Source organism: Pseudoliparis swirei, chromosome 9 (assembly GCF_029220125.1).
Source record: "Pseudoliparis swirei isolate HS2019 ecotype Mariana Trench chromosome 9, NWPU_hadal_v1, whole genome shotgun sequence".
In the NCBI taxonomy this organism is placed as follows: Eukaryota; Metazoa; Chordata; class Actinopteri; order Perciformes; family Liparidae; genus Pseudoliparis; species Pseudoliparis swirei.
Window position 1 is genome coordinate 17,786,062 of NC_079396.1, and position 12,886 is coordinate 17,798,947.

General features: G+C 44.3%; 1 protein-coding gene across 5 annotated transcripts in view; it reads left to right on the forward strand.

Moving 5' to 3' along the window:
* The window catches only part of plxna2 (plexin A2), a 181,379-nt gene that overhangs the window by 112,087 nt on the left and 56,406 nt on the right, over positions 1-12,886 (forward strand). The window contains exons 8-13 of one of the 5 annotated variants that reach the window (XM_056422506.1): positions 1,030-1,126; positions 3,456-3,570; positions 5,086-5,322; positions 5,945-6,041; positions 6,382-6,581; positions 9,308-9,654. In XM_056422506.1, coding sequence (XP_056278481.1) covers positions 1,030-1,126; positions 3,456-3,570; positions 5,086-5,322; positions 5,945-6,041; positions 6,382-6,581; positions 9,308-9,490 — 929 coding nt within the window. In that variant the 3' untranslated portion in view covers positions 9,491-9,654. Of the gene's footprint in view, positions 1-1,029; positions 1,127-3,455; positions 3,571-5,085; positions 5,323-5,944; positions 6,042-6,381; positions 6,582-8,922; positions 9,080-9,105; positions 9,655-12,886 lie in introns of those variants that run through there. The other 4 variants (XM_056422505.1, XM_056422507.1, XM_056422503.1 and 1 more) reach the window with 4 other exon arrangements.

The window sequence follows — 12,886 nt, forward strand, 5'->3', positions numbered from 1 at the left end:
CTGATCCTGTGAGACACATTTGAAATGGTAGAAGTCAGCCATGAGCCGAGCCGGCCCGCTACGGAGACTTGTGTGAAACAGAGCCTGAGTCCCAACAGGTGCTGTGGATAGAATGGGGCACAGAGGGTCATTCAAGCCTCCTACACACTGACTGTCATCGAAAATGCAAACGTGCGCGCACACACACACACACACACACACACACACATATATATATGGAGTCTGTATTTTTGTGGGGAGAGATAAGAGGCTGTTTTTACAGAGAGCAGAAGCATGGTCACAACTCTGTCCATAAAATACAGGAAAACTAAATTTGATCGGATGAAAATACTCTTTATGTGACTGAAATGTGCATTATGCATTATGCAATACCAGCAATACCATACAAGGAGTGCTACTATACATTGTATAGATACCATGTAAATGACGGAGGTTTTCTGTTCACAACTAAGGAAAAATAATCCACCCATCCTTTATTCTCCGCTTATCTGGGTCGGGGTCGCGGGGGCAGTGGGCTTAGCAACGCATCCGAGACATCCCTCTCCTCAGCAACGATTTCCAGCCCTTCCTGCGGTACCCCGAGGTGTTCCCAGGCCAGAGGAGATCAAAATTCTCCCCAGTCGCCTACTCTGGGGCCTCTTACCACGTCGGATTTACCTGAACCACTCAGCTGGCCCCTTTTCGACTTGAAGGGGCAGCGGCTCTCCTTCGAGCTCTCTCCCGATGTCTTAGCCCCTCACCCTATCGCTGAGGCTAAACCCAAACACCTTACAAAGGAAGCTCATTGTGTCGCTCGTATCCGCAATCTCATTCTTCCACCACCCAAAGCTCATGACCACAGATGAGGTTTGAACGTAGATGGACTGGTAAATCGAGGGCTCGGCCTTGCGGCTCACCTCCCCCTTCACCAACTGTCCGGTACAACGGCAGGATCCCTGAAGATGCCGCACTGTATACAATATGTTTATATACATATATATCTACGTATAGCATACAATACAAGTTCATCTTTTGTCTCCTCTCTTTCAGATTGGTCAGGCGTTGAGCTGAGGCTCAACTCTAAGGAGACTGGTCAGATGCTTATTAGCACAGAGGTCAAGTTTTACAACTGCAGCGTCCACCAACTGTAAGTATCTCTTTCAGAGCCCATTCAGTCTCCTTTCATTTAAAAAAAACAATGCCCCAGACTTGCTGCCCAAAACCATCGGATCAATGCTTTGGGGATTAGTTACAATTTGTCCTCAACCTTAGCCGGCCCCAGTCCCCCTAAAAATATCCCCTGTAAACACTAATGTCATCTGATAGCTGACTGCTCCCTGAGCACACTCACAGGACGTTTCTTCGCTGTTGCACTAATGGAGCCTTCTTCTCAGAAATGCTGCGGTACAAAACACGGGGCTTTCTGCCTAACAGGTCATCAGGAGGGATTTCATGCCCGATTTCATGCTCTGTCTCTCCCTGATCGAGTGATGTTGAATTCAGGTCCGTGGATTGGAGATTTCAGTGCCGTTGCTCGCTTCATTCCCGTTTAGCAGATTCTGTTTGTGCTAGATCCAAAGTTCTTGCCGACTCGGGAGTATCAGTGAATGGAGAGCAGGAGACTAAGGATATTACAGCAGTTGCGCTAGCAGCAATAGCATGTCATATATTAGCCTTTAACTATCCTCAAGCATTAACCCTCCTGTTACCTTCGGGTCAATTTGACCCCATTCAATGTTTAACCCTCCTGTTACCTTTATATTTACTGACATATTTTACCCTTGGGGTCAATTTGACCCCAGCAATTAAAACCTCCAGAAAATTATTAGAATTAATATTGTTTTCCAAGTTTAAGTGTGAGGTAATTTATGTTTGTTTGTTGATTACCTAAATAGCCCTTTAAATATATAAAAAAGTTGATATTTCTTATATGTTTGACACAGTGAAAAACAGCCTGGGGTCAAATTGACCCGAAAGAACACCGACATTAAACATTGAATGGGCTCAAATTGACCCTAAGGTAACAGGAGGGTTAAAGCAAAACGTCGTGGCCACTGTCTCCTTTGTTATTCTGCATCTCTCGCTCTCACACCGCCCAACAACTTCATATGGCTGTCTGCTGTCTGAGGACCCTGTCTGAGGAGCACAGAAAGCAATTACCAGCTCTCACATCAGCTCAGTTAATGGCCGATGACAAACACACATACTCAGACACACAGAGAAAGATGCATACACTTGAAAAAAACATTCGCTCTCCCTCGCACCCTCTGATGTCACGTCAGGCTCTCTCTTTGTCTCCCTCTTACGCACATACTGTATACTCTATCTGCCGAGAGGTGAATCAGCCCTATTCTTGTGAATTAGTGTGCTTGCCAGAGATCCCTCCCGTGCTTTTGCATCAATGAATATCTAAACTTAGGCAAGTACGCATAACTCAACCGTATTTCAGAGAAAAGTAAGAGAGAGGGAGAGCCAAGTGTGATTACATTAACTGTGAATACACGGCGTCGTAAATTAAAAATCAATTGAAAGTCTTTGCCATGGCAACATAGAGAGGGAATCATGTCCTGTAGACTCTGGCTGGTCCATGCTTGTATTTTCTCATCTCTTTATCCATCCATCCAGACAGTAGGTAGTGCACAGGGTTCCTAACTGTCCTGTATTATCTTGGGCGTCCCTTAAATGGGCTAAATTGGTTCATCCCATCCTTTCCTCTTGTCCTGACTGCTACTCTACTCTGAATATTAGACGGCACTTATATGCTGAACAGGAGGTTCATGTGCTGATGGGTGTCACCCATTTACAACACAATCAGGTTTTAGTTAACTAAGCTATAGAGTAAAAGAAAAAGATTATTTATTCATTTAAAATACATATTATTGATAAATATATCAGTATTGCACAGAGGCAGTTACTGTACAGTATGACTAGTGTCTATGTGGGGTGTACTGTTCAGTTTGGTGACGGCAACTCGAGATAGAATCTGTTCGTTAATCTTATGGATCTGATTATTTCTTCTGCTGCCGCTTGCAGTACAGTATGTACCCCGAGTGACACATACACACACGCTTACATATGGTAAATGTAAAAATGCTCACTCAGAAGCACACATCTAACAGCTGGTAATAACAGCGACACTCCAACAATGCAAGGCTAATGATAATTGCAGGATCAAGCTGTGCCAAAGTCATATTTGTCCTCCTTACTCAATCTTCCTCATCTCTCTTCCTCCATGTGGTTCAGGCCATGAGGGAAAGCCCAACATTCGCAAATGATACACAGCATTATTATATGGCTGTAGAAATAATGTGCAGGGGAGAACTTGGCCCAACAGCTCCAGTATTAGGTGCTGTGCCAACCACAAGGGCACAACAACAGCAGGTGCCCTCTTGGGATCTGAACTCATTTCCTCAGCGCTACCGGTTTTTTTCTGACTCTTCTTCTGTGTGTGTGTGTGTGTGTGTGTGTCCAAGCAGGTGTCTGTCCTGTGTAAACAGTGCCTTCCGATGCCACTGGTGCAAGTACCGCAACTTATGCACCCATGACCCCTCCAGCTGTTCTTTCCAGGAGGGACGAGTCAACGCCTCTGAGGTTGGTGGAACACAAATGTGCACAAGCGCTCACACGTGCATATGAGCAAGCTTTTTAGCACAACTCTCTCTCTCTCTCTCGCTCTCTCTGCACCTTCCCCCATCCTGCCTGCATCCTGCTCTGTGTTCCAGCTCTGTGTCAGCCTGAGGCCATATCTTCAGAAAAACAGCCATCTAAGCTCTTCTATTTCCGAATTGGCATTTCTCATTCAGAGGTCCTGTTCTTTGTAGTGGCAATTAACACTCTATTATCTCTGGAGTTATTGAGCTGAGCGTGTCTTAACAATGACACAGGATCACTCTGACCCAGTCAGTAATGTGCGGTAGATACAAAGTGCTTGAAGTATGTCTGTTTGTATGGGTTCCATGGGTCCCTGGCTATGCACATATAGTATTTAGGTATTTGCTGGGGGCTGATATATGTGTTTTTCTTTTACTTCTTAAAACTCCTTTACATGTACTAAAGGACAACACGTGTGTTAATTGCTCGTTTTGGTCGTAAATTACCAGACATCTATGGTCAGTGGGCAAAACTGCAGTCTTTCAATGCTTTATGAGTAAAGGCCGGCCTCCCTCTCTATGTCTAAAAGCACCAATAGCATAGAGTAAAAGTGTTGTTATGGGATCAATATATGCTTTCTTTACTATGATTTAAGGGGAATAAAGATGAATGAATGTGAAAAGCTAAAGGCCACTACGACCAAAGGTTCAGTGTGTGAGGCTGCTGTAATAGTTTTCCAATGTTGCTTTCACATCATACTGCTAAGCGAGTTGACCTCGGAATTGCTGCCTTGGACCGTAAACCACTGAGCACTAATTTAATCATTCTCTTCACCAATTTAGCCGTTTCAAAATTCCACTCTTGATAATGGGTTGTTCAATGCTCAGACATCAGCTCAGAGCTCTCCAAGGTCTCAGGAGTCACTTTTAAATTCAAACTCAAGATGTATTTCCATTTCAGCCGCACTCACTGTACTTCATAATGACCTTAACACCAACAGGAAGGCACAGTTGTTCTTCTTCTGGTTTGTTTGCACAACTGATTACTGAACACCCACAGTTCAGCTCATATTATCTTCTGTGGTTATTTGTATAAAAGCACATCATTCAAATAATTAGAAAATAAAAGGTTATATTTTTATTGATAGAAAATCCTGACATTAGTAGTATTGAATTATGTATTATTTGATGCTCAGTTGTGTCATTAGTCCCTCTCTTATTCTATTGTATATCACTGTGAAAGCATCTCCTTCAAACAACAATATTTTCTAAGATTACATTAAAACATATCGTGAACAATTACAACTTCCCTTCGCATAATACTCACTTTTAGAATATTTAATGTATCACTGTGTAACTCGATGTCACCTTCGTACGTCAGCCGTGCTGTTCATGCTGTTCATGCTTTTCATACTTTTCATAGTGTCATGGATGAACGGTGAAATTTATCCGCGATCCACTGCACCGCTAGTCAGCGCTGACATGTGCTCCCCCCCCTGTGCTTGTTGACCTCCAGGACTGTCCCCAACTGGTGCGTTCCGAGGAGATTCTGATCCCGGCGGGGGAGGTGAAGCCTATCACCCTGAAGGCGAAGAACCTGCCCCAGCCCCAGTCAGGTCAGCGGGGCTACGAGTGTGTCCTCCACATCCAGGGGGTCAGCCACCGAGTCACCGCCCTCCGCTTCAACAGCTCCAGCGTGCAGTGCCAGAACAGCTCAGTAGGTTTTGGTGACGCGTGCCCAGGTTGTGCCAAGGTTGGTCGTACATTTGGCGACGCATGTTTTTCTCTTTGGGTACACATTGTGCAGAGAGGGATAAACATTCTGGCATACATCATTTCGCTCACTGATGAAAAATGAGTGCCGTTGGCTACGACATTACGCGTGTGTTTGTATTTGTGTAAATCTGCCTGTCATTTTAGAGTAGACGCGCTAGACGCAGCCAGGGTAGTAATTACACTGGAGAAGACTGTAAGCAGGGCTCTGCCCTCCAGTCAGACACGCACAGACGTCTGCAGGACAGTCCCAGAGGAACTACGGGCATACACATTAGCAACCACAGACATACACATTCTCTCTCTCTCTCTCTCTACACACACACCCATGCACAATGAAAGCCAGGCTGGAATTAAGGGCACAGGAGGTAGTTAAGGACAGCGTCTCCCAAGGCCGGGAGGGAAGCTCAAGCTTCTGCTCAGCTGTCCAGTTCCTTGTGGCTCCTCACTTTGTCGGCTCTGATGATGAAACTTCGGGGTAACATGGGGCTGCCTCTACAAGGGCTCATGGGAATTCAAATTCCTCCTCGATGTTTTTTGTCTCTGATCCACTTTCACCCCGTCTCTTCGTCTTTTTTTCCCCTCCATTCTTGGGCCTCCAGTATATGTACGAGGGAATGAAAATCAGTGAGCTGCCTGTGGATTTCTCGGTGGTGTGGAACGGCAACTTCATTATTGATAACCCGGAGAATATCCAAGGTAAGAACAAAAGATGCTGCTGTCAACATGCGGAAGATGGACACATCTAACACTTTAGTCCACATTGATCTTAATCTAATCTTTTTCTGCATGAACCTTTTGTCTTTTCTAAGCAAAATGTTAAATATAGATATGTATTTTTGGTAATCACACGGTGTGTATTAAAATATGCATCAGGGGAGATAAAAGAAAAAAGACATAACCTGTGGGGATATTTCACTCGTGGCAGACTGAAGATGTGTTTTCTTCAAATAAGGAAATTCTCTTACAAGACTTGTTGTGAGGTGTCTCAGCTGTTGTGTGTTCACCGTGTATCCACTCCGCCTCCTACATCTAACAGTGCACCTGTACAAGTGTGCAGCCCAGCGAGACAGCTGCGGCATGTGTCTGAAGGCGGAGAGGAAGTTCCAGTGCGGCTGGTGCAGCGGAGAGGGAAGGTGCACTCTGCGGCACCACTGCCCTGCCCTCAACCCTTACACCACCCGCTGGCTAAACCTGGCCAGTAAGAATGTCAAGTGCACCAACCCACGCATCTCTGAGGTCAGTACCCATAATCCTCTGTATGTCCTTCCTGCCTGCCCACGCACATCCAGCGACAATCAATGTGCAATAATCAGCTGCTACGTTTCTTCATGGAGGATCACGAGGCTGAAGGGCTTTACAAACCGGGGGCTTATTCCGTCAAAGTATTTATTTTGCCAGGACTACTTCGTCACAGACGGCAAATATTATGCGGCTAAAAAGCGACCATTACCGTTGTGAGTAACAGGTTGAGCTGCGCCTCTTCTTACAGTATGGAACAACAACACAGAGGCTCGGTAGTCTGAACCAAGACAGCATCTATTCTCACAACCTCGTCAAAGGCAACACAGACCGGATGTACTGCCACCGTCCTCACTTTTCACGATGTAAGCCCTAGACATATAATATTAGCATTGAAACACGCTTGATAAGACACAATGGTGGAACTATTCCAGAGCCTTGCTCAGTATCTTGTTGAGCACATCACTAACATGCAGTAAACTCAGATTACATTGATCCCAGTTTACTTTGAAACAGTTTGAAACAAATTGTGTTCTTAAGCGACGGCGGGACTGTCGACAATGACGTGACAGAATTGCACGGAGAGGTATTAAACGAGAAGCGGCTGTGCCACTCCGCTCTGTTTTCATGTGGACCCAGGATGAATGAGAATAAGCCTTGAAGAAGCTCCCCAGGGTGCTCGGCCCACCTCGCCTGCAGATTTGTCAATGTTCGGTTACTCTGTGTCTCGTCGTTGTCGTCTCTTTCTCTATTTGAGAGCATTTCTTATTTGTTTTTAAAAGAAAAGAAACGTAGGCTTCACCGTGTTTATGTGTACGGTGTGTGTCGGGCTGTGCGATTATGGCCAACAATGACAATCACAATTATTTTGTATCAATTTTGAGATCACGATTCGTTCTCGCAATTTTTCATTGATTTTAGGGACAAAGTATTTATATTGCCTCAGTTGATATGCAGCTACGACTTTATAGAAGCGAAGCACGCATTTGAAATGTCAATATCACAGTTGATCATGTTCAGTTAATTGTAGGAAGCCAAAGTTATGTTAGCAATTAATACTTGATTAATATGCAGACCTAATATATACCTGTATGGCTGTATGTGTCATGCTCTCAGGAGTTCTTCTCACCTTCAGGGTTTATCCAAGGGCAAGGGCCCTGACATACACACACATCACACACACACACACACACACAGGGCCAGATATATTCAGTTTTATAGGCCTGTCTGGTTGACATCTGCCTTCTCTTTGTGCACAGATGCCTGCTCATAGATTGTATTATCGTTGGAAGTCTCACAAGGTTATTTCAGCCCTTTGAAAGTAACTTTGGCACCAGTGTTTAAAAAAGGAACCGTATAAGACAATCACACACACAAAATTAGAAGATGAAAAGAAACTTTGTAGCTGGATTACAATTATCGTGTCTCTTGAATATCTGACTAGTCATAAAGGCAACAAGGAGATGTATGTGTGATTCACCTTTTATTTTTCCATGTCCTCTCTGAGAGTTCTCAGACATTGCAACCAACCAAGCCAGTGGTTGGATGCCCTCCACCTGGTCATGAGTCATGACCTGGAAGTGCTTGTTGGTTTGCCCATAAGTAGGCCTTTGCTTCCTCAGGCCACGTTCTCATCCCGCCCGGGGGGGTTTGCTGTCACAGAGGGAGGCCAGGAGGACATACTATTTAATTAGGCTTGGTAACGCACCAGTGCATTGTGGTTAACCCACCAGACCCCTCTTCCTCCACATTGATTCATTTGGCTTCTCATTCCTCTACCGCACACTCCTATCTAACTCCAGACAATTAAAAAAGTGAAGTTAACAACTTGGTTAATTGATTTGCTATACTGTATGCAGATTAAGACATTTGTAAACTCTGCCTCTCCATCCTGTTCCCTTCATCTTCTCTCCTCTATGTGTCTGTCTCTGTGCAGCACTATCTCTAAATCATCCTGTTGAATTACATTCTTCCAGTTTGTCATTGTATGGCACATGCTTATTGCCATCCAGAGCGACATACCTCATCCTCCTCAGTGGTTTTATCCGTGTTATGATTGCAATATATGATTACCACTAGCCCGGAACTGCATCTGTCAATCTGTAAGCATTAAGGGGGGGAAATGGGAGATTTGCATTTTACCACTGCGAGGAGAGTACAATTTAAATAACGTGCAGCGTTGGTACAATGTTCATCTATGAGACAAGTGCTTTGGCCCATCACATATTAAGGAGAAGCAGAAGTATAAGATGAGCAATACAAAGAGAAGTACACTTGAACATGAAGCAGCTTTAGGTGCAGTATACTTGAGTTATTTGATTCATCTCTTTTCCAATAGTGCATCGATCAGGAGGAATAGTGGTTGCGCAAAAAATGCAGCTACTGGAAGACCAAACAATCCCAATCTTATCTGCTTTCGGCTCCCTTACCCGGACGGGCCTTGGCCAAGGCCGTTACTGGAACAACAACTCCCCCGAAGATCACTGAAACGAGAATCTCTCATTCCTCCCCCTATCCACAGACACCTGTGGTTGTTTTCTCCCAGGACCTTTCAAGGCTATCTCCATGGCAACGACCATCTTGCGGACTGAGAACTCTGTCTGTTGTGGCCTGGGGGAGGACGACATACCAGAACACGCACACACGAACTTTCAATAATACTGATTCGCATTCACTACCCCCCTCCCCCCATCCCACGCCTTCGCCTGCTTTTTACCCCCCAGTGTGACCGGACGGGGCTGTGCTGGCGCTGCTGTGTTGGCGCCGGACCGGCTGGCTGCTTGTCGGTGCTGGTTACCTTCTGCCCCCAATGGATGGGCTTAGATCACCCAGTTGTTGGATTACCTCCCCTCCCCCCTTCCTACTCGTTGCAAGTCATGTCTAAAATGTATGTGCTTATGTGCTAAGGTGTTTTTTCCTGCTCCCACACTGTACCCCTCTCGGGGCATAGTCGGGGGGTTGGTGTTTTTTCTCGCCTTCTTCCCTCATGTTATGCTGTAATCTTTCATCCACCCTTTCTTGTAATTTCGATGCTTTTGTACCTGTACTCTGGCAAACGACAAATAAATATATCAATCAATCAATCAATCAATCATTACTCCTGGCCTATTTCCGCTGACAAGACATCCCCGCAATATATTTCCACATAAGCTATACAACTATCTCACATTTATACAGAGAACATCAGGTTCATGTGTCATGTCAGAAACACAGTACGGTCTGACGGACTCGCTCATGGTCAACAGTCAGGCAGAAATCCATCATATATCGAAGGCAACGACCACCGTTTGTCCGACTACAGCAGCTGCAAGGCGTTTCATTCTGAGCCAGAGATCTCATCTTGTGTGGGGAAAGAACCTTATTGCTGAAGCTCCTTCCAACTACATATATTGTGTAAGCCATATATTGATGCAACAAGTTTAATGTTGCAGGGGGGCTGTCAAAAGGCAAAAGAGGGTATTCCAAAGAGGAAGTTATTTACACAGAAATATAGTAAAACAACTCCTGACTCATGATTTATCACAGAATTAATATTCCCCTGTTCACCGACTGTGAAGTCGGCATTCGTTGGTGCCGCGCCGTACCCCCTTCGTCTCTCAGTGATGACAGTTTCTTTAACCCTTGTGTTGCCTATGGGTCATTTTGACCCGATTCAATGTTTCACCCTCCTGTTACCTTTATATTTACTAACATATTTTACCCTTTGGGTTCAATTTGACGCCAGCAATTAAAACCTCCAGAAAATTATTAGAATTAATATTGTTTTCCAAGTTTAAGTGTGAGGCACTTTATGTTTGTTTGTTGACTACCGAAAGAACACCGACATTAAACATTGAATGGGTCAAATTAATCCTAAAGCGGGGGGAGGGTGTAATATTGATTCGGGTCAAAATGACCCTAAGGCAACACAAGGGTTAAGAAGCAGACATCTCCCTGCTGAGCTGAATTTATTAATAAATTTGCTTTTGATTGTATGCACCAAAGCCCCCATCATGAGCTGATTTGTATACATACTCGCACATTAGTATATGTGCCTACCACAAGATAGACCTTTTGAATCATTAATGTTTCTATTAAGTGCCATGGTGCCTCCGAATTGCCGAGATGTAAGCCCCTGCTAACAGCAGAGGGAACGACATCAAATGAAGCTGGGAGTTGATGGGCATATGAAAGGCATCTTCTCAATAGGCTTTGGCTGAGTTTTCTATATGAGTTTAAAGTACAGTAAAGAGGCTTCCCTGCCTCCAAGTGACAGTGAATATAAACATCCAGCTGTTGCCTTAGGATAGAACAAAAGTAGGATTCCCAAGCGATGTGTGTCAGCCTATTGTTGCTATTTTTCACACCACAGGGATGGTGGGCCTGTCAGTCAGTATCATCGTACAACTGAACTCTCCTTTCTGCTGTAACCCTGAGAGAGCAGCAGCACTGTATGTGTGCTACCCCTCATTAAACCAGCCGATACGAGGAAGAACATGTTGCACAGTGAAGTAAGTCTTTAGCCAGACAACATGTGCAGTATGTTGCCAACACAGATCTCCACCTTGCAATAAGTTAAAGTGGTTTGTTCAAACACACAGCACAAGTACACACACTGAGGAGAGCTCATGCATCCACAAACAGACCCGTTACCCCATCATTCTGTGTTCTCCTCGATAGACACTCAAAACTGTTCATCACGCCCCATATCTCTTGGCTGACTACAAGACATTTAGGACCCCATAAAAATATTTAGGATGTAGTTTGTTAGGGAACAAGTGATCAGTGGGGTTTTTATCAAGCCCATTAAATGCTTCTCACAATTAAATGAGACATGCTCGAATTAGTCTGAGCAGAGTCCAAAAGACAAAGAGATTAGCTGCTTGCTCCTAAATTGTATCCAGTGCTGTTTCATTTCAGAAGCAACATATATAGCTGTGGAATCTACATCTCAGAGCTTCGAGGCTCCTTTTGTAGTAAATGTGTATATTAAACAGGGTTCCTGCAGATCCTTGACAAGTCTTAAAAAGCATGAACGTGTTGATATAAAAAGTCTGCCCTCAATGGGCTGTAAATGTAAAAAATCAAATCTTTCAAAAGTAAAAAAATATTCTATTGAGACATTTCTTTTTTCGGACATTGCAATTTAAAATCAAAAAATTTAACTTTGATCAGGATAAAGTGTATTAACTTCAATTCAGTTTATTTTGTATAGCCCAATATCACAAATTACAAATTTGCCTCAAAGGGCTTTACAATCTGTATATATGCATTCTTTCTGCGGTCACTGTAGCGTCAACATGGGGAAGAGCAAATTCAATAAAGAATGGTTATTCAACCAAAATTGTATGACATGGCTGAAAACTGCACCAGGCAATTTATATAAGGCCCAGTGTATTGTGAGCAGACAGTGTTTCGAACTCGGCACAATGGGAGTCAAGGCAGTGGAGTCCAGCACGCAGAGTGAGAAACATGAAACTGCCAAGTCAACCCGCCACCATGTTCTGTTCTGCCAACGGTATCTCTGACACCAGCGCAAGCAGCAACAGATCTTTAGGGAACAATCGGGTGTATCTCTAAAATTGTCCCTAAAGCTAAGTAATTGAATTGATTTTAGTTATTGTGAAGATGGTCTTAATTTAATTCCAAGTGGCATTAAAATAGTCTTAAATCTAACTTGCCTTAAACTGCAGCAACCCCATTTAAGGTTGTAAATGCAGAATTTACTGTAAGAATGGTGAAATTGTCTATTCTCACAGTAGATGGGGTGATTAAACATTATTAGCTGTGAATTGTCTCGGAGAGTGCCATTCAGCGTGGTCAGCTGCTGCAGTTATAGGGACGTGTGAGGCTTGCATTGCCCGGAGGCAGCAGTATTGCTCTCTGCTGTATGTATTGAGTTTAGCCGTGGCTGCATCAGCACAACTTTCCCCACTATTACTTCAGCTGAATCAGTCAACACCACACTGGCAGATACCCCGAGGCAATTCAGGTTGACGGCCATTTCTCTGTCCCTATAGTTTTTCTTTTGCTCAAACTAGCCGATTACCTTCTCAAAGGAGCCACGTTATTGTGTCTCTCTCCCCAATTTAGGTCATCTCATCCCTCTCAAGTCTTTCTGTGATTGTGGCCAACTCTTACAGAATGTGTAAAGGAAATAGTGGTGGTTAGCTGCCCAATACTTTGATCCCCTGAGCTTCAGAAAAAAGATCATGCTGCAGAAAGCACTAGAGTGGGAGCGGGGAGTGCGATGTGCTGGCTGCCTGGCTGTTTGTTGGGAATTACCCTCTATTGACAGTGTGACAATGCCAGGCGGGCAGCAG